The sequence below is a fragment of the Hemicordylus capensis genome, chromosome 5 (genome assembly GCF_027244095.1).
Source record: "Hemicordylus capensis ecotype Gifberg chromosome 5, rHemCap1.1.pri, whole genome shotgun sequence".
In the NCBI taxonomy this organism is placed as follows: domain Eukaryota; kingdom Metazoa; phylum Chordata; class Lepidosauria; order Squamata; family Cordylidae; genus Hemicordylus; species Hemicordylus capensis.
In genome coordinates, this window is record NC_069661.1 from 114,128,472 (window position 1) to 114,154,730 (window position 26,259).

Below are 26,259 nucleotides of genomic sequence, written 5' to 3' on the forward strand. Positions count from 1 at the left end.
TGTGATCATTTTTTCTGGATGACAGTTATTTCCGTGATGGTCATTTTATGACTCCATCACTGTTTCCAAATGGGAAACTGTGGAGGGCACTCTCTATTTACAGCTCTGTTTAATGAGGAAATAGATGGGGGGGGGATGACACTAGAGGCAAAAGGTGACCGATAATTATTAGCCCATGTCAAAAACAAGACCTTTTTAATGGTTGTCTCTTCAAATTGCACTCAATCAAGGGCTTTTAACATTTATAATGAAAGAACAGCGGTTGGAATGTTTATGCCTGTGCGAAACTGATTTGATTAAGTACCAAATGCATCTTTGATTGTGGGTATAAGTTTAAGCACAAATTGGGAATGTTTTTATTCAAGAATCTCTGCTTCAGTGGCAGTCATTTTGGGGGGAGTGGGTGGGGGGGGGAATGGGCTGTTCAGTGAAGACTAAGAGCCCATCCCAATGTTACCCTTCTGGCATCACAAAGCTCAGCAATTTCCTGCACCACTCCATCACGTCGGAATTCCCAGACCACGTGAGAGGAATCCAGAACCTAGCACCCTCCCATGCCAGTGTAGCCTTTCCTGAATCTGGGCTTTCTGATCTTGCTTGAGCAGTATTAGGAGCTGCACTGCAGTTAACAGTAGTACATTCCCCTCATGAAGCTACTATTTGACCTGGAGGCTTTACACACAGGGCTTCTACCCTGAATCTACTTCAGAGGAGAGTGTGTGTGTTCACACACCAGCCAAACTTAGCCCAAAGTCCCTTCGAGATCCTTGGACCCACTGCACACAAAATCGGGCTTTGTGATGCGAATTCTAGCTTACCTTAAGTTATTTCTGGATTTTTTGAATGCTGGTTTTAAGCTACATTTTCTGAAAACTCGAGAGCAAATAGGCAGAGGCACTGACGTAGAATCATTAGCATGATAAGAGGGATATTTTCTTTAGAAATGCAGATATTGCTCTTTAGGAAGCCCCCCCCCCCCCCGCAGATTGGCTAGAAGGAAAACACGCAGCATGCCATGTGAACTTGTTTTAAAACAAAATCCAAGAGGAGAGGAGAGGGGCTATTTCCCTCAATACCGTGAGTGTAGTTCAAAGTGGCTTCCCTCAGCATTTACCCCGAAGCATGAAGCCATGTGCAAATAACTCCCTGCAGAGGAAAACAAACAGGTCTCGTATGAACACCGTGCAAAGTAAAAGCATCATGTGGTGACTTTCTCTGCCCTCCAACAGCACCCAGTAATGTGGAGTTTGAGCCTGGAAATTTGTGACTTGAGAGTTCCACATCATTTGGTGAGCATTCCTAAATATCATCTGGTCAGGAGGGAAACTTGCCATGGGGAGGCTGGTTTCAATAGTTTTCCCTTTTTCTCCCACACTAATGCATGCTCCAATGTGTGTATTATTTGAATAAGGAACCAACATGGGCCAAAGGGAGGGGGCATGGTTTGGTGGTACAGGGCAACAGCTTTGTATGAATAAGCTCTCATGTTCAGTCAATGAACATATCAAAAATATGTTCAATATTTTCAGTCATAAAGTGCTTGGAAAGACTTTGGAGAGCCATTGTCAGAACAGATGTTAATACCTACTGACATTGTGTAATATAATTCCTTCTATAAACATATATGGCTAGATAATACACAATTGAAGTGAAACAGGAATCGGTGTGCTCATTTGTGTTATTTGTCAATATTGATGGAAGACGTTGACACTCACACCTCTTGTGCTACCACCTTTTCCTGCCCACCACCCACGCCCATTCCTGGAAGTTGGTGCAGCCTTCATGGCAGTGGGTCTCTCTCTCTCTCTCTCTCTCTCTCTCTCTCTCTCTCTCTCTCTCAGCGCTGACTCTATTAGGCCATGAGGTGAGGCCTATTTTTGTACTGCTTTGGGGCAAGACCCAGGAGACTTCCTCCACTAGCTGCAGTACAAGCTGGTGAGCACACGGGTGGGGGAGGGGATTCCAAGATGTCAGGCCCACTGCTCTGAGAGAGCCACCTAGCGCCTTCAGAAAACATATTCAAATACAGGTATTTTTAAAACCTCGTCAATTCAAAATGACAGTTAAGGTGTTTAAAATGTTCACTCATGATCCAAAAAGCATAGAAATGATAAATTTAAGGTGGTCATCTTAACTTTAATGCCATGTGAGCAGTAAAGACTTTCCACGGTCTCATTATGCTGGCTTTACAAATTAGACTCCATACACCCATACTGCCTATCTTTCAGTTTAACATTGGGCTGAGGAATATGTCCAGGCAGAAATTCAAGAGCAGCTTCCCCAGTCTACAAATTACACTGCATGCATTCGCTCTCTGTCTTTCTTCAATGCTTATTCGGGGGGGGGTCTTGCCCTTCCTTTTTTCACTCTGCACTCATCCCTGTATGTTGCTCCAAGTTGAAGCTATTTAAGGAGGAGCTAACTGTGCACTCAGTGGTAAGAATGGTTCACACAGAAATGTGAATATCAATGCAATTTTTGTCACAAATTAAAATGTACTGTTATTTAACATATTTATATCCTTTTCTATGTTAAAGATGGTTCACAACAATCAAATAAAAAACCATAAATAACAATTATAAAATGCAATTTAATCAGGTAGAAGATTTTCCAGTGAAAATAATGTATTACCTCTAATATATAGATATATCCTGCCTTCCCTTAAACAAAAAAAAGAAAGAAATCCAAAATGATCAATGCTCTGTATTAGATACAGTGAATGCCCAAAATTACGGTGAATGTTTGGACATTTACATTTGAATGCTGACAATCCTAGATGCATTTCTGATTGCCCAAAATAGAGAGATCTCCTCACTTCTTGGGGCACATTTCAGCAACTGTCACCAATCACTAGCATATCTCTTGAGTTTAGCATGCACATGTGAATGCTGATGGGTACTAAATTTCAGACACACACACACACACACACACACACACACTTTCAGAAAACAAAAACAACAAAACCCAAGCTAGCTACCATGTCAAATCACCGATTGTTCACCCCTCTGCCTGACATTCGTTCTGTCTGTCCACAAACCTGTCTTCTGATAAAGCTATATGAGCAAGGACGGGTGGCAGAAAGTCTGACCGGAGGGAATGCAATCTAGTAAATTATTAGATATTTCCAGAGGTCTATATTTATCCTCTGCTGTACTGACAACAAGATTAAACTGACTGCTCAACAGACATGTAGTCCTTTATTATATGATGGCTATTTAATTTTATTATCCGTTCTCAGCTTCTGCCGTTTTGTGTCGTACAGAAGCCCTGCTGATTCCTTTACTGAATCAGGCCATTATCTTGTGTTCAGTGCCTTAAGTGGCTTTAAATAATGTTTCCCTTGATAATCCCATTTTCAGACTCATAAGATGTAAAAGAATCTATTTTTTTAATAATGCTGATACTCGCAGCGTGCCTCCAGGAAGGTTCAGCAGACACACTTCTAGCCAGCCTGCCAATATATATCTGCAAATGAGAAGCATTTGTATGTTTGTTTGTTAATGCTGAAGTTTGTCAGTCCATGTTACATTTTGACAAAGAAGTTGCCTTTGCCTTTGGAATAAACCTGGATCATACAGGACATGGTTGTTAAAGTAAATACTCATTCTTTATTTAGTCAAATCATTCTAGATGAGACCTAGTCTTGTGCAGTAGGTAATAGAAATTTGTACAATACTGGTTTTCCTGGTTCGGTTCATGTCAGAACAGAGTAGGGATGTACACAAAGCGTTATGTGCACATCGGGGTGGGGGGTGGAGAGCGGTTGCTTTAAAAGAAAGAAAGTGTTGAGCTGGCACTTTAAAAATGAAGAAGGCAGGTCTTAGCTGCCCCGCCATAGCTCCTCTGCCACACCACTATGGTGCTGTTGGTATTAAATGCTGTGCAGCTGCAGTGCTGCTCTCAACAGCCCATGGGCGGTGTCAGCACATGAATGGCATCTATGCATGCTTGGATATCATTTACATGCCGATGTCGTCCAGTTCTAAAGGTTCAGCCATAGGGAATAATGGGGATTCTAACCACCCCATTATTCCTTGTGGGTAGCACCTAGGGGCAACAAAACAAGTTGGGTGGTAAGGCTGCATGGGTGCCAACTACCACCCAATCTGCAAGGCACTAGACCACTCAGTTAACCTTTAAGGAATTGTTTTTTTTTTTAGATTTTGAATTTTTATGCCATAGGGAATAATGGGGATTTGAAGTGGCCCCATTACTCCCCGTGGGCAGCATCTTGGTATTCCAAAACAGGTTGGGTGGGAGGGCCTCATGGGTGCTAAATATCATCCAACCAAGCAAGGCAGTAAGGCACATTCAGGTTATTTTTAGGAATAGTTATGTATTGTAGATTCTCAGTTGTGACATAACTTCTTCATAGAGATTTCCAATGGGAAAAAAGTTATGTCACAACATAGAATCTACAATACATACACATTCCTAAAAAAAACAACAACCGGAGTGCCCTGGCCAATGGGGCCACAGTTGACCCCACAACAACAATCTGAGTGGCATGATTGGCAAGCCAACCACAGCAGCAGACACAGCTGGCCAGGGCAGTGGCAGGACAGCTAATCTGTGAAAGTGTCACATAGTGTCATAAAATGGCCCTGCACAAAATGGTGGCTTTAGCCACCTTTGAACTGGTTCAGTTTGAACCGGGCTCAGCTCGAACTTGGACAGAGTTTGAGTTTGAGCTGAGCCAGCTTGATTCTGAGATAGCTCGCATACCCCTAGTAGGTAAAGCTTGTCTGCAGACTTGAGGCTCACGGGAAGTGCAGCTTCCCACCCCACTACTGTGCATTGTGATTTGAAAGCCCCTTGTCTTTGCAGTCTCACCCAGCCAGAAAAAGCAGGGAGTTTCTGAATGCCTAAGAGGTGACAGTATCTGGCTTGTGGGTTCCATTCTGCTTGGTGGGTTGCAAATTGTACAGGCCTAGTTAGAAAGTTGGGCTTGAACACACACATTTGGTCCAGAACATCCCATATTTGAGAGAAGGTAACTTTTCCCCATTTCTTCATTAGGTTAAATCTGATAGGGAGCGGAGCACAGCATTCTTTGCAGTAGTTTCATAACTATGGCATAACCCTCCCTATGGAGATCTGTCAGAGCTTATCCCTTCACATTTCCAGAAGGAAAATGAAAACATTTATTTATTTATTTGATTTGATTTATATACCGCCCTTCCAAAATCGCTCAGGGCGGTTTACGGTTTAGTTATGAGGGCTTGCATGAATATACAAAGTTGAAATTTACAAAGTAGGGGTCTTTTTAAAAAAAGAGGCTACTGGATTAACAATAATGTTTTCTTATGCAGAGATCCAGCGTGGTATAATGGTTAGAGTGCTGGACCAGGACTGGGGAGACCAGAGTTCAAAATCCCTGTTCAGCCATGAAACTCACTGAGTTACTCTGGGCCGGTCACTTCTCTCTCAGCCTAACCTCCCTCACAGGATTGTTGTAAGGATAAACATAACCATGTTCCTTGGAGGGAGAGCGGGATATAAATGTAAACAAATAATACATGTTTGTATACTAAGTATTATTGTATGTTTCAAAATGGTTTGCCATGTGGTACAGGGAGCTATATTTATTTTATTTATTTATTTATTACATTTTGATACTGCCCCATACAAAAAGTCCCTGAGCGGTTCGCAATCTATAGTCAGAGAACCACAAGTTCAAAGCTCTCTTGGGCATATGAACTAGTTGCATGATTGCAGTCTATGGTGAGATTTGAACCAGAGACTTCTGGGCTCATGTCAGCTCTTCTATCAGGGTGTCTAATCGATGAGATGTATTCTGAATTCAGAAAACTAGGATTGTTGAATAATTAGATTACAACTAGCTTAACCTGTGCAGAGCATCTGCACACTAGTACTTGATTACTCCCCTCACCCCCTGCCACAGCCCCCTCTCCTCAGAGATCTCTCCGCCCTCACCCAACCCAAGCCGCACTCCTGCTCCTCCTCCTCTGTCTGGTTGCTTCCATCCCTTTCACCCCTTTTGGTCACTCCTCCATCCCTTTACTCCACCCCCCTCACCCTTCTTGGTTGTGGCTGCAGTGTTGCTGGTGCCTATTGACCAAGCTGCAGCCCCCTATCCCCAGAGACCTCCTCACCCTCACCCCACTCCTGCTCCTCCCCACAGGAGCAACAGCAGCAGCAGCAGTTGACCAGGCCCTTCTTTGCTGCCACCATTGCCATGGCCACTTATTCCCCTCAGGCCGCTGATAGGCCTGGGCCTGTCCCTTGCCTGCCTGCCTCCCTTCATCAATGGCCTTGGTAGCCCCAAACAGCAGCAGTGGTGGTTGACTGGGCCCTTCCTTGCTGCCAATAGGTGCCACCATGGCCCCTCATTGCCCTCAGGCTGCTGACAGCCTCAGATCCTTCCCTCGCCCTTCCTTCTCTCTTCTTTTTCTCTTCACCTCCCCTTCTTGCTCTTCCCCCCTCTTTCTTACCCTACCTTCTTCTTTTCTTCCTTCCTCTCTCTCCCTTCCTGAGTTAACAGATCTTGTTCATCTTGTTTCCTCATCTATTCACACAATGGCAACCTCCTTATCCTGAAGGGGCTCTTTCCTCCCTCACGACCTCTCTCTTCGCAGACCCCTGCCCACTTTCCTTTTATCCTTAACCATCACAGGCTCCTCCCCCCTATTTGCATATGGAATCCCCACTGCCCAGTCACCACGGTGCTTCTGCTCATGATCTCTTGCGAGAGCTGCTATGCATGGGATTAGCTTTAGAGAATTATATAGATAGATACTAGGAATGGTAGTGTAGGCAAAGCTTCATTGTTGCAAAAACATGAGGTTATGTGTGTTTTCCAGCAGTGCAAAAAAAGTGTGATGTCTTAAAGTAGAGAGTCATATGAGTTTGTGGCATGGAGCTGAAAAATGTTTACCTCCATGCAGAGCAGTGTATGTGTACAGACTTTGCAGAAGAACCACAATTATATGTGCAAGAGGTGAGGGTGTGGAGCTAGTTGTTGGGAAATCCTGCTTGTGAAGCACCCAGCTGGGAAGAGAAGGAAGCAGCAAAGAACTGGTTGTCTCTGCAGTGTTTGCAAAAACGTTTCGAGCGAATAAAAGGCCTTTTCAGGAGAACCTTTTAGGGATATTAGGAAACCCCTGAGAAATTCTGTAAGGCTTATCAAAGTTTTGTTCTGCTACATTCCTCAGATGTTTCATGAGCAGGATTTTCAAAGTCTTGAAATCTTGCTTTAGGCAAAACTTGGTAGCAATTTAGAGACATGGACATCGCCCCAAAGAAGTTTTGCTAGTTGTCTTAACATTCTTTGTTTCCTTCTGCTAAAATGCCTCCAGAGTTTTGCTCGAGCAGGAACCTCACTTTCATACCCAACTTCATAAGAAATTTGGTGGCAACTCTAATTTTTTTAATACTGTGGCATGGAGGGAGAATACCTTACCACCACCACCACCAACAACAACATTAAAAAGGCTTGTTTTTAAGGGAAGATTATTGCACCACTTCTAACGGGTTTGCTGTGCAGAAGTACATAAGTGTGAGTGATGTAGAGGTACTTGTTTATTATAGAGCACATTTCAATGCAGTAATCATAAATATTGCTAAGGTTGTGCTCTGTTGAAATATGACCTACATACTCTTGATTGTTTGTGTTACGTGATTTGTCTGACACCCATTACATTCCGGGTAATGGCAGCCATTTGTTGCTGTGCACAGCAGGCGCTTTTGACAAAAGAAAATAGGCAGCAATAAAAAAGCTATAGTCTGAATTACATTCTGCACAGTGCCGCACTGCTGAGAGTTTGTGCAAGTGTGTTAACAATGCTCTGAACTGCCTCTTGTCAGCCTTCAGCCTGTAATGGCCATCTGTCCTTACATAAATCTGTCAAAACCTGCTAAGTTCAAGAGAGAGCATGGAATATACCTTGCACTGTCAACGCCAAAATGTACACATTTGCTGAGGGAAAATCAGCCAGCGTGAAATAATCCAAAAGGGTGCAGAATATTTTAGCACTATTGATTTAGGATCATGGCATGAGATGGAACTCAGATTACTGTGATTAGAGTAAAGGCAAAGCAGAGGTGATACTTGTTGTGAATAAATATGGGACTAATTTTCTCCAACTTTACATTCAGGGCAAGTGGGCACAGTCTGATCATAGAAAGGAAGAAAATATGGGTTGAAGAATTTCTGTGGAACTTACTTGCATAGTGTAAACTTTTTCTACTGACAGTCAAGGACTTTTATACAGTGGAAAATCTGGCTTTGCTACTGAAAACTTAGTCAAGATGGAGCCATAACCAGTCCTGGTTCCTTAATAAGCATGTGTATGATACATAAATGTACAAATTCCAACTATGTACCAGTTGTTCACACTTTACATTTTAAAGCATACATTTTGAAACACTTTAATTCCCAAAACTTAGATCTGGTCTGCACACAGAATAGAACAAAGTGGCAGAATATGTTGTATATGTACCACTTAATAAGACTACAGGCATCCGGAGGGGGGGAGTGCAAATTTTTTGCTCCCATATGTTAAACATTCCTTGCAAATAGAGAACCATCACAGCAGGAAAAGTGCTGGACTAGAATGTGACTGCTTTATGTATGCTAGTTGTTGGTGGTTTTAGTTGTTGGCTGTTTTGTAGAGAGCAATTGTTTTAATGAGGGCACAAATTCAAAAGTGGTATTCCCTACCTGCACAGTAAAGTGGTACAGCCCATTCTGCCACCTCATTCCTGTCTTATTTTGTTGCATATCTAGACAAAATCTGGGTGAGTGTTTGTGTTAACACTCATCTGTTTAGTTTCCATTTTTGCTAATTTCCTGCTTTGCTTCAACAAAACAGCTATATAATGTAGGGGAGTTGTTGTTAAGCCTCTATGCTGATTCCCTTTTACTCCCTATATCTTCAGTTCTTTGTCCTTGGATTTAAGGCTCCCCGCTTCTCGCCTCTAATTAGATCTGCTGTTTATTTCTCTTCACCTTCTTCTTTGTGCAATGTTAGAGATCTAGAAAATGCTCCTGAATGCCAGATTAATTTAATGTCTCAAGTTTTTACCTCCTGAGCAGGATTCTCCAAATTTGCCTTGAGTCTTTCTTATGGGTGAAATTCAGTGGCTCATCTAAAAGGGTGTCTTATGGAGAAGTCATCCACTTTACCAAATGCAACCTTCCTTTAAATTCCTCCTCAAAAATGAATATCTTTCCTGGACAAACAGTGTCAACTTTGTGCAATGGATTGCTTCCATATGTACTCCTCTCTGCCTTTTTGTACAGTTACAAAACCTAGACAAGCGTAGGGGAGATTAACACTTGATCATTGTGTTGTCCCTTTCTTTGGATTCTCTGTGCTGATCTTGCTAATCCTGCCTGCTGTTTGGACTAGAGAAATGGTCTCTGCCCGAGTGTGGGTGGCACGTACCAGGTAGACTGAATTAGCACACTAGTAGGCTCTCTAGCCAGGATCAAAAAAACTGTGCAACCCAGGGGGAGGGCTGTGTTGCTTGAATGGCAGGTTTCCCACACCATGGGCTGATTTGCTTTGAAAATAAAGGAATTTTCAAAATCAGTTTGTAATATGGCATCTGGGTATCTATCTGCTTTTCAAAGAAAACTAGTTAAAGCTTGCACTGGGCATGTCCAAGCCCCTTAGGATTGAGCTTTTTGGATCCCAGCCTGGTTGGAACCACTGGAACCACTTTGAAGTTGACTTTGGGGCTATTCTGACGATCAGCAAAAATCGGGCTAGGCTCCACTAGCCTGATTTTTGCTGATCATCAGAACCACTGGGCTTGCAGCTGAGCCCGGTGATTCTGGAGCAGCTAACCCACTCTCGAACCCCTGGTAAAAAGCAGGTTTGCGGAGGGAGTGCTCTGCAAACCTGCTTTTTACAATCGTGAGTAGCCGTGCCGCGCCTTCGTGCCGCTCCTACTCATGAGTAGACCCTCAGCCGGGAGGTGAAAAGCTGGCTCCGGGCGTCTCCCCAGTATGCCCTGCCCGCTGCGCGGCCCCCGCTCCCCCACCCCCCGCCAAATCTGTCACGGAGACGGCAACTGTTTGGGTGGCCGATCCGGCTGCCCAGGGCTCCCTGTCCTCTCGTCTGCGGGGAGAGCGGGCTTAGCCCGCTCTCCTTGCAGTTTTTTAAAAAGCGGGTCTCACGAATCGTAAGACCCGCCTCTTTATTTTTTTCACTTGATTGTATGATCAAAGTGATGGATATTTCCTTTAACCTAACAACAGTGGCCCACATCAGCATAGCACTGGCAGTTCTGAGCCACCTGTACTGCTGGGGTCCTAAGAACCTCCAGTGGTCTTCATTTTTATACAAGAGTTCAAATTCCATGGCAATACACACATACTTTAAGTAGTGTACCTGCACTCCGAGCACTGCTCACACTGGAAACTGTAAATAGTGCTGCTAGAATGTGGGTGCACTACTTGAAGTATTTACACACTTGCATGAAAACACTGGCACTGTCTTGAGCAACATGGACAACTTGGAACCACCTGCATTATGCTGCGCACCATGTGGGCCAGTAACCTAAAATCAAGCTTACTTTTTCAGGTGCAGAACTGAATGACAGGCAACAAGTGGTACTAGGCAGTTAATGGAATATTTAGTCTCAGTAATCTTCATTCTTAAATGGACTGTAACCCATGTTTCAAAATACATAGGAGAGCAAGGGGCATAATGATAAATGGTTGCCTTCATTTTTATAAAAGGAGAAGAGCCTGTAGTCCTTGGTTTGCACAATTGGATCTTTCTGTACATTCCTGTTCTGCCTCCTCACCATTCAGTGAGGCTGTCCTAATGCATCCAGCTCTTGACACACACCTTATGCCATGCCTGTGGATGGGGCGGGGCTGGCAGCAGGAGTGACTATCTCCAACTAATAAAAGCTGGTTCTTTTTTTTCTCTCTCTCTCCCCACATCCCCCGCTGGATTATTGAGCAGGTTACTCCTTGCCAGGTCAATCTCCAAAAATGTTTGAAGTCGAGGGGAGAGTCTTGCAGTTTGCAAGGAACTGAAGACTTGGGTGAACTAGCAGAACGCCAAGTGTCAGCAGAAGCCACTGCTTGGCAACTTGTTTCACCGATCTTCCCCAAGGCTAAACGAAGCGGAGTTTGACAGTTGTGTTCGTTATGGTCTGCTCTTTGAGTGATTTGCAGTCGTGAGCACTGTTCCCTCTAAGATGTGTCCGTGCTCATGCATTTTCTGATGTCCGCTCAGTTAATTTTAGACCCTGCTCAGGTTGAATCAGGAAGGCCGCACTCTGAATGTGCGCACACACTTCCTTGATATTGCTACCCAGAACAAAACTCATTCCACACATAGATGAAAAAAAAAAATAGAGAGAACACTGATTGTGAGCACTGGGGGAGAGGTTATGGCAAATTATTAAAATTCTGCGGAGGGAGTCCAGAAGAAAAGGAGGAGAGAGAAATTCCTGAGTTAAATGCAAGCAAGAACGGGAATGCTAAATGTGGGCCTTCCAGTGGCGTATCGGGGAGAAACAGCGCCCAGAGCGCCCCCCCCCCCGCTGCCCCTCGGCCCCCACATACCTGGCGGCGGCGCGGCACCCCCCAGGCAGCAGATCGCAGCAGTGGCGAAGATTCAGCGGCAATTCGGCAGCGGGCGGGCAGCAGCAATTTGGCGGTGGCAGGCCAGGCGGCGGCGGGACGCCCGAAGCGTTGGCGATGGCCTGTACTAGTAGCGGGCCGAGCGGTGGCGTGGCGGATCGCCCGCCGAGGACTAGTGCAGAGCGGCGCCGAGCCTGCCTTCTGGCCCGGCGCCGCTTCCCAACTGCGCAGGCGCGCCTGGCAGGCTCGGCGCCGCTCTGCACTAGTCCTCGGCGGGCACCGCCGCTCAGCCCGCTACTAGTACAGGCCATCGCCAACGCCACGGGCAACCTGCCGCCGCCGCCTGGCCCGCCACCGCCTGGCCCGCCACCGCCAAATCGCCGCCACCGCACGCCCACCTCCACACTCGGCGGGCGATCCAGTGGGGTGCGGGGGGGAAGCCACTTTTTGCCGCCCCCCACGTGACCCGCCGGGATGGCGCCGGGGGCACATGTCCCCCCTGCCCCCCTATCATTATGCCTCTGGGGCCTTCCTATGCTTTCAACATGTACAAGATCCTTGCTAGTGCTACTCCCAGTCTTTTGCCTACTTTTAATTCATATATGAATCTCTGGCTTCATCTTATTGAAGCATGGCCATCATAGGAACATAGACACTGCAAATCAGGCAGATAGGCAGGCTTTAGATATGCAGATGTTGTTGGAGGATGCCTGCCTGGAAGCTTAACAATGAAGACTACAGCCCTCTGTGACTGAGCTGATTCTATGAGGCTGCATTTTTCTTCATCACAGAGAGAAAGCAGTGATTTCTACTTTAAACTTCTATGGCCTCTTAAGTGATCGGAGGTGAGTTGATGAAGGCAGTCAAAAGGCAAGCTCATTATAAAAATCAGCAAAGATTTGGGTGAGATTTGGCAGGTTTGGGTAAAGCATTCTGTTTTAACTGTTTCTTGCGGAACACCACCTTGTCAAATTAAAAAAAAAAGGAATAATGAAGTGAAATAATGAAGTGAGGTGTCTCTCACCTCCTCCCAGGATGTGATTGGTTGGAGAGAAAAACAGGAGCAAGCTGTGGGAAGATCTGCAGGGAATGCGGACAAGAACCGACCCTATGTGAATGGCCCATCTAATCACCTGAATTAAACAGCTGTGAATCTACTGCTAAGCAGATTCCCTCTTTGGATACCCCACAGCATAAAGCCATGGCTGGATAACTCCCTCAAAATGCATATTGGCACATAATTTGTGTTCCTTGTCAGTCCTTTGGGTTTTCAGTCATAGGTTTCTTTCTTCCTCTCTGTAATTGTTCTGTTCTCTTTTCCAGGCAAACTTTTACTTTTTGCCTATCTGGAAGTTTTTGCATCTTTGCGGTTGAGTTAAATTGATTAGAACACTTTCTCTAAAACCTGTTTACAATCCCAAAGTGCCTTTAATCTGAAATTGTGTGGAAGAGGAAGAAATGCAAAATAAGGGAAAGTTGTACCACTTTTTATATGTAAATGTTGGATTGTTCTCTGTGCTTATGTCTGAACTTAATATTGTTTTGAACAATATACATTCCTCTTGCTCACCTAGTTGCCATTAAAAGAAGTGCTTAATGCACACATGAATAGTTCATTTACATCTTTTTCAAATGTTCAAACATATATCAAGTATTCATGGCTTGCAGTTACCAACTTCCTCTTCCTCCCCCCCGCCCCCACTTTTGTTTTCCCAGTTGAGCCAACTTCATGGCAGGTAATAGAATGACACATACACTCTGTTTTATGTTCCTTTGGGAGTGCCAGACAGTGACAAATGATTTTTTTTCTCCTGCTGCAAACCATATAAAATATGTGCCATTTATACTCATCTACTCCACTGTATGCCTAAATAGCCTGTTCGGTGCTCGGTGTTACAGAGCTGGACTACTGTGGACTTCAAGGGCAGCCCAAATGCTGTTTTTGAGCAATGATTGCAGAAGCAGCATTTCCAGAGGTTTCTCCATTGATGACAAAGGGGTAACCTGCTCCTTCTGCAGTTGCTACTTCAAAATGTCATTAGGGCTGTCTTTCGAAGTCTGCAGCAGCCCTAGGATGTGGCATTATGGCTCTGTAATGCTGCACTTCATGTCAACTACTGAACTAATATTTGCACCCCATTATTACTAGTGGAACTGTAAACTGCTTTTCAGCAAACAAACAAAAAGCTCTCAAAGGGCTCGCAATCTTTTAAAAGATGAGGGTGGGGCACCAATAACAGACATTGGGGGTGCTATGCTGGGATAAATAGGGATGTTGCTCTCCCGCTGCTAAATATAAGAGAGCTGCCACTTTAAAATATGTGTCATTGCTCAGTTAGCAAGGCACCAAAATGAGATGGGAATGGTGTCCCAGCAATGCACCAGCCACTACTGCTGCTTCTTCCCCTGCTCCTCTTGTTCTCTGTTGGTTTTTTAAATGGAATAGGGTGGCCTTAAGCATCTCCTGGGAGCACCACCAGGTAACAAAAGGAAAAGTTATGGAAGGGAAAAGGTGCTACTGGGGAAGGGCAGTGCCTCATCAGGTTTCAGCTGGCTCTATACAGAATTAGTTGGGTTTTTCTTCTTTTAAAATCATGCATTTGTCCCTCTCACTGAATCAGCTTTTATGAACTGGGATCTTCAGTCTGTATAGTAAAATTGAAGTACAGGAGGACCTCAGTATTCACAGGGGTTCTGTTCCCAGCTGCAGCCATGGATATGGAAACCACAAATATCGAGGCATTGAAGTCAATGGGTTTGTGGGGGTTTGGTTCCCAGTCAGCTGAAAATGATTGAAAATGGCCAAAAATTGGCAAATTTTCATGGAGCAACACAGCAGGGGAGCTCCTTACCATGCTTTGCTGCTTCCAGAATGTGCCCCAGAATGCCCGTAAATCAGCTGAAAATTGGCCGAAAATTGCCATTTCCCCCCACCTTAAACGAAGTCATTTTGTGGCTCCAAGAAACAAAATGGTGATCATTTCCTCCACAGTCATCTCTAGCCACCCTGACCCATGGATTATTGTCCCCCACACTTTCCCCACTTATGCCAAGGTCAGGTGTCTTTTACCCAACTACGGATCATGAGGTTCTCCTGTATGTAGTTCAATAAAATTCTGCTTAGCAATCCTGAAGTACTTCTGGTGCTGTGAGGAAGGAAACGTAATATCTAAAATTTCCTCAAAGACACCTAGCATTCCATGAAAATCTCTATTGATGGAAATTTCTGAATTTTCTTTAGAATTCTGTCTCATTGACCAACTTTACCTAACAGCTATGAAGATTTACTCTCCAGTAGTCTGCCCAAAAAATGGAAGGAAAGGAATAATAAAAAACCCCACCAAACTTTCTTCCTTTAGCATTACCTTTTATAAAGCCCAAAAGACATCCACTGCACAAAAATATCAGCAGTGGGATGAAAAGCTTTTACTTCTTTCATTTTAGGGATTTCATTGTGGCTGTGTGTGATCTTTCATCTCTACAAAGAGATCTAGCATAGTAAATTAACATCATGCTGTGGGGGGGGGGGGCGCGGAACTGGTAGTTCTTGATCTGACATTTGTCTTCTCTTTATTTACTTAATCCTCTATTTGCTAAACCTCGGGTAAATTTCAGTCTGTTTCCCTCATGATACTTGCTGGTGCTGAGTGCAGTTTAAACTAGTTAGTTGCTATTTCAGTTTCAGGACTGTTCTTTGCTTACTCTTTTGTAGCAGAACCCTGTTTTAGGAAAACTTAGTTCTTTTGCTTCCCAGCATGTATGTTGTGTACCTTAGCAAGGGCTTACTAAGTTAATGAATTCCACAGACCAGAATCTTTGCTGTCCAACTGTAGAGCTACTCTTGGCCTTTGCAGTCTTTCACTGCCTTGTATTCCTGAAGCACTCTTCTTATCCGTATCAAATTTACTTTTCTCCAGGTTTTTTTGTTCTAATTTTTTTTTTTTTTTTTTTGGCTTGGGCATGGTGGGCTATAGTAGAAAATTTTGTATATGTCCTAATATTTTTTTTTAAGCTGTGTATAATGAATGTCATTATAATGATACAAATTTATTTTATGTATAAATATTTTAAAAGCCCTAGTATAAAGCCCAAAGCCCTAAAATATAAAGCCCTAAGAAGCTGCTAAAAGCAATGTGAGAAGGTTTGTTGGATTCAGCTGCTATTGGGTTTGGTGTTTTGAAGCACTAAGTATTCCCATTATTAATGGGTTATATTTTGGGTTTCCTTTTGAAACTACTTTTAACAGCTTGGGAGCCATTGAGCCATATGCCTCTCCCACATTGCTGTAAGATCAAGGCCATGTGGGAGGACCCTATTACTTGGAATTTCCCCAATGCCTAGAAAGATAATCCTGGTGTGGAAAGGACCCACAACATTCACTACTCCTTCACGTTCTTGGACTTGGGGCATTAACAGGTGGGGCAAAAAGGAACTGCACAGCAGCTGTCTCACACCACTGAAAGGAAGCTCAAAAGGGACCTTTAATACATCAACATTGCATTTATGCCACATAGAGGGTTAAAAAATATTGATGTTCATTTTTTAAAAAAGATCTTGATATTCAATCAAGAATTTAATCAAGTTGCTTTGGGTTCTTTTAATGTTAAGGTAATATTAGGCAGCGTCCAGACTAAGTTAGTCATGACTAAATCACATTGAAATTAATGAGGCTTAGGTTAGTCATGACTAACTTGCCATTAGTTTCAAGGATGCTTAATCGTGATTCACTAGTTTGGATGTTGTCCATTAGCATTATTATCACAGTCATCATCAATGCACATTGCTGTCAGAGTGCATAAAGGTTTACAGAGTAACAATAAAAAGACAAGCCCTTCTTTTTAGATGTTGTTACATGAGGCTTCGATGTTGGTGTATTCTGTATGATTTACTTCTTATCTGAATGCAATATCATTTGTTTGTATATATAGCTGATCAATGATCATAATAAAGCTATTCAATAAAAAGACAAATTCCTGCTTTGAGGAGCTTATAATCTAAAATTCAGCACAGGGAGCCAAAGAGAGGGAGAGGGAGAGGAAAGAGAATAAAATATGCAGGGGAAGAATGTGTGTTCACTTCAGTAGTAAGAGGTTAGGTTCACTAGGGGATGAGGATTAAGGGGTTAAAGCAAAGTCTTCACGGGAAAGGGGAAAGAGACAAGAGGCAGCATCACACAGGTGCTCTGGGAATCTGGATTTTTGGAAGTGTAAGGATAGAACCTGTGTACTAAGACTAAGTTGTTGTTTTCTTGCATTGCTTTGATCTTAGGCCTAACTCCACCTACAACCCCTCCTCACAAAGCCAACCAAGACAACCCTTTTAGGACTTCACCAAAGCTGAAGTCATCATGCAAGACCGTTGTGCCACCTTCCAAAAAACCCCGCTGTAGTGAGTCTTCCAGCTCTCAAGGACATAACTCAGTTCGGAAGGGTCCAGAACAGTCAGAGCTGTATGCACAGCTTAGCAAGACAGCTGTACTATCTATTGGTCATGAAGAGAGGAAGACAAAGCGGCCTGGTTTGCGGCTGTTTGGTGACCATGACTACTGTCAATCTGTTAATTCAAAAACAGAAATGCACATTAAACTATCCCAGGAACTTCAGGATTCCAATCAAGTAGAATTAAATGGCTGCTTGCCTGGGCGGCGGTGTCATATTTGTTCTTTCGAACAACACAACCAATACAACAAGAGAGAGACTTCACAGGCGAGCAAGCAGGATTCACAACACAACAATCGGAAACAGCTCCAAGACCAAGAAATTCGCGCTGAGCTCAATAAGCACTTTGGTCACCCTAGCCAAGCTGTTTTCGAGGAAACGACCACTAAAATCAGTGAACTAAAGGACAGTGATCATAGTGATGAACAGCTCTCCAAACTACCTATGTTTATAAATTCAGGACTAGCTATGGATGGTCTTTTCGATGACAGTGAAGATGAAAGTGACAAATTATGCTGCTCGTGGGATGGGACGCAAGTCTACTCGTTGTTTGACCTGTCACCTTCTTGTTCTTCCCTTAACTCTCCATGCAGAGATTCAGTGTCTCCACCCAAATCCTTGCTTTCTCAAAGATTCCAAAGGATACGCTCTCTATCAAGATCCTTTCCTCAGCGCAGGTCTTGTTCCCGTTCTCCATATTCCCGATCGAGATCAAGGTCACCATGCAGTCGATCCTCTTCAAGGTACTATATGGGGAAAGAAATGCAAAATAACAACACCCGGTATGATTGTTATATGAAGCCATGGAATGTGAATCGATGGTTTGTAGAAAATATAGTTTTTGAGAAGGCTGCTGTATTAACTTTTATCCTTGAATAGTTACTGTTAATATGAAATGAGAGTGAGAGTGGCTATCACTGTCTTGGTAATCTATTCTCATCTCCGTAAATAAATTACAAAATAGGAAGTACTTCTTCATACAATGCATAATTAATGTATGACACTCATTATCATGGCATGTGCCACGATAGCTCATGATAGTGTGTTTAAAATGCTTAAGATGAATATGTGGAAGATCCAAGATCAGTGGATATTGGCCAAATGGGGTCTGCATTATTATAGGCAGCCCTGTTGATAGCTTGATCTTAGGGGCTGCCTGGAGAGAGCTGGCTATCCACTGTAGGAGAAGAATGCTGAACTAGGTGGACCTTTCAGTCTGATCCAGCAAGGCAGTTCATACGTTCTTAGTAAACCAAGATATTACACCAAATATCATTAGAAAACCTTAGAGCAGCCAGGGGAGGGGGGACTATGGATTTGGGTCATAAGAAGCACTATATGAATGACTTTTCTTATGTGACCAAATCAAATGTTGTTTTTAAAATTTCTCCTAACAGATCTTCTTACTATTATGAGTCTACTCTTTGTAGACCCTGGGCATATAGAAGTTCTCCCTTGTATTCAAAATCACGATCCAGATCACCATATAGCCGTAGACCCAGGTAGTACAGCACATCATACTTCAATATATCTGTTGGGTGTTTTTTTTTTTACATAGTGTGTGTTTTGTGCAACAACAACAACAACAAAAAACCCTATCCTTATTATTTATTGCACCTCTGGGAAATTCAAGCAATTGATTTAATGATTAAGTTATGTCTCTTAGATATGACAGCTATGAGGAATATCAGCATGAAAGGCTGAAGAGGGAAGAATACCGCAAAGAATATGAAAAACGGGAATCCGAAAGGGCCAAACAAAGGGAGAGACAGAGGCAGAAAGCAATTGTAAGCACTATGTAGATAACTTCTCATTTTGAAAGAGATTTGTTTTTCTTTCTTTTTTTGCCGGGGGGTGGTAGTGGTGGTGGTGGTGTAAATAAAAAATAAGGGGACCTTTTCTACATTTTCCCCTTAGAACGGAATGAACAAAACACACACACTAATCTCTTCACATGCATTTCTCAATAATTCTGATCTCTTAACACTCCAATATGCTTTCATTTCAGTGCTCGCTTTGCCTTTAAAATGTAATATTTTAAAAGCTACTATAAATCATCATTTTCTACATTCAATAGCTACCAAAAATGTATCAGAAAAGGGCTTTGTCATGGATAGTAAGCAGTACAGTAACTCGTATTTAGACAGCATATGAATGCATAGAAATATATAAATCCACCACAGAAGAACTATCCTCTCTGATGTGGACAAAAATGTAATTTACCCTTAAAAAAACAACTCTGATGTATATGCTCTTTTCAGGACATATCTATATGACAAAGTTATATCAGTTTTGTGCCAGTGTTAAATGTCACGGCAGCCCTGAAAGAATCCAAGGAATTGTAGTTCTGTAAGGATGCCGAGAATTTTCTGTAGCTAAGCAGATCTTCCCTACCCCTCTCTCAGAAACTATGGTTCCCTAAGGAGAGGAATGATTTTTAAACCAGTTCCTATCTGTAGTGCAGATATGCTTTCAGCAAGAAACTAAGTGGTCACAGTAGGACTTAAAGTACTGGCATAAGGTTTAGTTGGTGGAACAGGACTACCACCTTAAGTTTCAGTTTTCTATGCATGTATATATTTCTCTCTCTTTCTCTCTCTCTCTCTCTCTCTCACACACACCCAAATGCATAAAAGAGTAGGTTGGAATGTTCATCTACACTTTTTTCCAAGTACTATAAGTGGCAAAGTCTTGCATCCTTTTAGTTGTGTCCTGAGGGAGTGAGATGTGTCATAGTGTTAATGTGGTGCTCCAAAGCTTGCCAAGCACTTTCCTCCATGTTAAGCAGTATAATAGCCTGCAATAGCCATGGAAATTTATGAGTGGGGCTATACCACGCAAGCAAGGTCATTATATGTGGGGCGAGAGCTGGTCTTGTGGTAGCAAGCATGACTTGTCCCCTTCGCTAAGCAGGGTCTGCCCTGGCTGCATTTGAAAGGGAGACTAAATATGTGAGCCCTTCAGGGGATGGAGCCGCTCTGGGAAGAGCAGAAGGTTCCAAGTTCCCTCCCTGACAGCATCTCCAAGATAGGGCTGAGAGAGATTCCTGCCTGCAACATTGGAGAAGCCGCTGCCAGTCTGTGTAGACAATACTGAGCTAGATGGACCTATAGTCTGACTCAGCATATGGCAGCTTCTTTTGGAGAGGAGAGCTGGTCTTGTGGTAGCAAGCATAACCTGTCCCCTTAGCTAAGCAGGGTCTGCCCTGGTTGCATTTGAAAGGGAGACTAGAAGTGTGAGCACTGTAAGATATTCCCCTCAGGGAATGGAGCCGCTCTGGGAAGAGCATCTAGGCTCCAAGTTCCCTCCCTGGCTTCTTCAAGATAGGGCTGAGAGAGATTCCTGCCTGCAGCCTTGGAGAAGCCGCTGCCAGTCTGTGAAGACAATACTGAGCTAGCTAGACCAATGGTCTGACTCAGTATATGGCAGCTTCCTATGAGAGAAAAGAGATGTGATTTCCTGAGACTAGTATCTAAACCTCCAATGGATCAGGGTATGCAGGTGTAGAAACAAATAAACACATCATCAGTCCCTTCTACACAATTTTGGTCTGAAGCGATATGATGATGCAACTATGCTGAATCAAAGCAGTTTCAGTTCTGATCATTGTCTAGCTGGGAGGCTAGAGGGGTCTGCCTGGGAATCCTGTGTACACCATTTGGATCTCCCTGAATTTTTTCACTGCTGAAAGATAATGGTAATTCACTGCTGAAAGATAATGGTAATGATGACTGACATAGATGCCCTTAAAGGGGAATTGGAAACAAATAATAGATAGCTCTCTCAAAGGCTGTTAGACTTGGTAACTAAAGGAAGACTCCATATGCAGGCAGTGTACCTCTAAATACCAGTAGCTGGGGGACTTACAGTGTGGGTGGTGGATTGTTGCATGACAGGATCACAGGATGCTGAACTACACAGACCTTAATTATGTAGGGTTTTCCTTATGTTTTTCAGGGGAAAGGCTGGATATAATGCAATAAATAAATATACATCAAAATAAATTGCTATTTAAAATTAATTTTGTGTTACCTTTCATTGTTTCTATTCCTCCAATAAATGTATGTGTCCATATAAGAGATGCTACAAATAAAGCCCTTGTAATCCTACTGGAATTACCTAAAGGCAACTTCAGTCGATGTCAGAGTCGAAATGTACCATATGCCCTCCAATACACAGAACAATGGTATGCTGTGTAAGGGAATAGTTAGAAGAATCTCTCGTTGCACTTGCATATTGGAGGACATATGGTACATTTCAGTTTTAAATTTGAATTTCTGTGATTTGGTCGTTTTTACTTATTCCCTTAATTGTACTTTACCAAGCTTATTTTTAATGGCTCAATTTTAGCAGGGTTGTCCCTCCCTCCAAAAAAAAAGAGGAGAAGGGGAAATAAAAGCCAAAAATAATTACACTCATGACGAATCTTGTGGAAGCATATGCAGTATACATTCCTATCACATAGCTCTATTACGTTTTCAGTGTTGTTGCATGAAACATTATGGGTTTTTTCTCTCCAATCTAGATATATTATCTGAGATGAAGTGTATTAGAAAGTCTGCTGTTATGTTATGCTCCATCTGGTCAGTCATTTAGGTTCAATAGCTAGTGTCAATCGAATTGTTTCATATCAAGTGGTTCAGCGCAGTTAAGTTTTGGGTGTGTTTGTTTTTTGTTTTTTTTTTGGTAAGACATTCTGTGGGGGAAATATTACTGTATGTGTGCAAGTCTTTACCATTTCCAAATTTATGAGCTGAATCCTCCCCCATTCGAAAGCAGGCCCATTAGGAAGTAAGACATCTTAAATAAAGCCAAGAAGTATGAAAATGAAACCGATGCTATGATTGTGTATTCCCAACATGGTGTTCTGTCTGTGGTTAGATTTTTTTTTAAGACTAAAGGAATGTCCAGAAAGAGGATTTAATGAGTGCACTATGGTCTGTGCAGATCTCAAATGTGTTAGTACTGGGCAGTTTTAGGAAAATACAGGGTTTTTATTTTTGTATTCTTTTTTTTTTTTTTTAGCAATCTATCCATTTCAGTCTCTGTCTTTGAAAATGAAACCCCTTTGACCTTTGATTTCCATTGTGATCTGCCATGTTCCCCCTCAGCCATATGTTCTTGTCTAACCATGTGAGGAATAAATTTATATTTGAAGTTAATTGGTGGGATGTGCCATGTTTAAATGGAGCTTCATTGATTGACAGTAGAAAATCACTTATCCTTGCATCTATCCTCTTGACCATGGGGTGAATGAAATGATCCAAGTGCAGCAGCCAAGCAATTCCTTGAAGCCCTTGCAGTCCTGTGGTTCAGTTTTAGAATTATTGAAAAATACTGACTTTGTTAGTGTGGACAGAGCCAATGCTCAGTGATTGGGCACTCAAAGAATGCACTTGAAGTCCCAGATTTGAGACCAAAGGATCTTGCTAGCAAAGAACTTGGTGAGCTGCCAGTCAGATTAGATAAGAATGGGTTCGATGGCCCAGTTCAAAATCAGGCCAAGCTTGTTCAGCCTACAGTTCAGCCCATCTTCAAGGCAAAACAGACTAGCATATCATCCATTCATGCATGGCTTGACAGGTTCTGGGAATTACTGTTCATGGACAGGATCTCCTCACAAATTAAAAGTGTTTTACATTCACTGGCTGACATACTGCACAAAGTTATGTGCGCTTTGTAACATAGCATTTGTGCAGTTGTGCAAGAGCACTCTTGCAGAAGGGCAATAAATCTGAAAGTGCAGTTGTGCAAGTGCAGTTGTATAGCCAATATTTGCAATAGCAGTACTGTTGTATAAGTCCATTGTGCAATTTTTGCTATTGCGCAAGAGTGCTTTTACAGAGCGGCATGGACACCAAGTTACAAGGCACACATAACTTTGTGCAGTATGTCACTCCATTGTTTGTAGATTTTTTTGAAAACATGGTTACCATTTCTTAACTATATAGATTTCACTACATCGTACACATAGCCTTACAGACTTAATGCTATATTTATTTCATAAAATGCTGATACACAATTGTTGGTTGGTGCATATCTTTGTCTCTGGGAGAGTAACTTTCTATATGCAAGCAATGTTATAGCTTCTTCAACGTGGTCTCTGTCTTCTACATATGGGCTATGTGCCTGCACAGGGACCACGTCGGAATCTAACAAGCTCGATTTCGCCTGCTGTGGGCGGGAGCCCCGCCCCCAGCTTCTATATGTGGTTGCTCCACTCCTCATCCCCTCAGTCTTTCTTCGTCTGCGCTTCAGCGAACATCGTGGTATCTTTCAGCTCAGCAACTCGTTGGCTCTGGTAGTCTGGTTGTTTTTTTCTCCTGTTTCTTTCTGCCTCTGTTTTTTCCCTCCTACTTGGGTGCTTGCTTGTCATGCACCCATATGTGTAGAAGACAGATACCACGTCAAAGAACTACAGGTTACTCACCTGTAACGTTGGTTCTTCTAGTGGTCATCTGTACTTCTACATGCCCTCCCATCCTCCCCACTAGGGTCGCTGAAGCTTGACTCTGTGACTGAGGTGATGAGGAGTGCCGCAGCCACATATCGCGGCTGGGGGCGGGGTTCCCGCCCAAAGCAGGGGAAATCAAGCTTGTTAGATTCCAATGTGGTCTCTCTGCAGGTGCATAGCCCATATCTGTAGAAGTACAGATGACCACTAGAAGAATCAACGTTACAAGTGAGTAACCTGTAGTTACCTAATTTTGCTTATATTTTCTTTTTGCATATTCTTCAGTTTTATATCATGATTCAGTGAACCTTTGTTGGATGAAACAAAGTTGTTCCTAAATTATATTTTTTCAATTCTATATGTTTTCTTCTTTTTCAAAATTTGTGTGTTGCATTTGTTGGACATTTTTTTAATTTAAAAAAAATCAAAATAAAAAGTTTATGCAGCCCAGTTCTTTTTAAATTAAAGGTATTTCTGTTGCCCACTATATCAGGGATGTGCTGAAACAGTCTTTCCTTTTTGTCAGAAAATGTTACTACTGCATTTCAGATAAGAGTGACTCTTCCTTCCCAAGTTAGGCGGTCTTAAAAGTATTTGCTACATTTATGGGATTATAAATCCGAGAATGGTATGCATCTATATTTAAATCACCATTTTTTGCTTATTTAAGTGGAAATGCTGTGTTCTTCCACACCAACAGGAAGAACAGCGTGTGATTTATGTTGGTAAAATTGGGCCTGACACGACCCGAACAGAACTGAGGGACCGGTTTGAAGTTTTTGGCGAAATTGAGGAGTGCACAGTAAATCTGCAGGATGATGGGTAAAGTTGATCTTTAATATTATAATTTGTTTAGATATTTCCAGACATTTATAATTTATTTAACGGCAGTACAATTATGGGATAGAGGGTTGCCCCTGAAACTGCTATGAAAGAGGCCAAGTTGAATGTTTTAAAAGCCTTTCCCCCTTACACTCTTATTTATTAAACTTGCTGTAGTTGAGATTTCCTATCTGAAATTGAAGTATTTAGCTGGCTGGCAGGACAGTCATGCTGATGAATGGATGTGATGGTTTTGGCATTTACAGTATGTGAGCCCCAGCTGAGTTCTTGCACTAGGAAACTCTTACATTTATGTGCATTAACCCTTTTAAATCTTTGTACACAACAGTGTGTTTTCTTAATTACAGAGATAGCTATGGTTTCATCACCTACCGTTACACTTGTGATGCTTTTGCTGCTCTAGAAAATGGATACACTTTGCGCCGGTCCAATGAGCCTGATTTTGAGCTGTATTTTTGTGGACACAAGCAATTTTGCAAGTCTAACTATGCAGACCTAGGTATGACACTTACTGTTTGCAAAGAGTAGTACGTGAACTGAGACCTGTAATCTGGGTATAATCTTCTAATTTTCAGACAAATTGTTTAGAAACCCTTATCTGAAAAATAGCTACAACTTCAACTGGCTTCAGGTATTTCTGATATATTGTGAAAGGTCACTTTTCTTGACTATTTTTATGTGGGTGGCATGGAAAGCAGGCCCAGCTCTCTTTATGGTAGAGTGGTTGTGAGACTGCGTCACCACTAGCACCATTTCCAATGTGTGTTTACTGAGCTAGTGCAATAGTGCTGAAAATGAATTGAGCGGTGAGGCAGTACATGCAGTTTAGATTGCAAGTTGTGCTGGTGATGGAATAATCACATGATAAATTCATTGTGAGCAGACTCCTCATGCACTCTGCTCATATTTTCTGTCCATGGAAAAGAAGTGAAGGAACCACAGCAGCAACAGTGCCTCAGTATGGAAACCACTCCCTAAAAGAGAAAATGGCATTGGCCTGCATAGAGTAGCCACTTCTGGGAGCAGGGATATTTCCTCCATACCACCTGCAGCTCCAAGAAACAAATTACAGCAATGGTAGCAGTGAGATTTATCAGCCCAGAGGTTAACTAGCCCTAGTACACCCACCAGTCAGAGGAAGAGCATCAAAATTCCAAAATTGTTTATATTTCTAAAGTTATTGTACACCACACTGAGTACACATATAGAAAAGCATCTATAAATCCAGTAATTAAATAGATATTTTCACTACCTCCACATGAGGCCTTGGCCTACCTCCTCATGCATTATCCCAGCAGTGCTAAGCAGTGCATAAGGCAGAGAGCGAATTCTTCAAGGTGGCTTCTGAATGTGTCTGTCCTAAGGCATTAAAAATCTCATTTTAATGGACCCTATTGAACAGAAATTGATGTTAACAGTTAAATTACTTAGGTGTGTTTGGGAGAATAGAACATTTCTCATAGTATTAAGAGTGATGCCACTTGTAGCCCTTATTAATAATCTAATTGTGTTTTTTGTAAATTAATGACAGCAATCTTTGTGTTTTCTGCATTATGCTATAATTCGATTTGTATGAAATCTTGTGTGCCCTGCCCTCGGCTTTGTGTGATACAGGAAGTGAATGCAAATCTATATTTTCTCTACCCAATGGATGTCTTCTCAGAGCCTAAATGATAAAAGGCGATATGCATTGTTCACAGTGAATATGCTATAATTCACTTCACTGGCTAAATAGATAGTGTAAAGCTGAGGAAAGGCAGCTGACTGCTGAAAAGATAGAGGCACAGTGATGAAAATATAAAAGGTGGCAAATCATTTGTTCAAATGCTGACTGATAAAAACCAGTAAAGATGGATTGAAGTCTTGACTTGATTTGACTTATGTTCCACAGTGATGAAGTCAGGGGTGTTTTTGGTATCTCAAAACATCTCAGGTATAAATAAGCTGCCTGAAAG

General features: G+C 42.5%; 1 protein-coding gene and 1 long non-coding RNA gene across 12 annotated transcripts in view; one reads left to right on the forward strand and one right to left on the reverse strand.

Moving 5' to 3' along the window:
- Positions 1-26,259, forward strand: part of PPARGC1A (PPARG coactivator 1 alpha) — a 900,607-nt gene that overhangs the window by 868,461 nt on the left and 5,887 nt on the right. For 9 of the 11 annotated variants that reach the window (XM_053252792.1, XM_053252796.1, XM_053252794.1 and 6 more), the window contains 5 exons: positions 16,838-17,750; positions 18,405-18,509; positions 18,674-18,794; positions 24,162-24,283; positions 24,652-24,803. In XM_053252792.1, coding sequence (XP_053108767.1) covers positions 16,838-17,750; positions 18,405-18,509; positions 18,674-18,794; positions 24,162-24,283; positions 24,652-24,803 — 1,413 coding nt within the window. The remainder of the gene's footprint in view (positions 1-16,837; positions 17,751-18,404; positions 18,510-18,673; positions 18,795-24,161; positions 24,284-24,651; positions 24,804-26,259) is intronic. The other 2 variants (XM_053252799.1, XM_053252793.1) reach the window with 2 other exon arrangements.
- Positions 17,583-26,259, reverse strand: part of LOC128326268 (uncharacterized) — a 64,353-nt gene continuing 55,676 nt past the window's right edge. The window contains exon 3 of the long non-coding RNA XR_008307917.1: positions 17,583-17,753. This is a non-coding gene — a long non-coding RNA (uncharacterized LOC128326268). The remainder of the gene's footprint in view (positions 17,754-26,259) is intronic.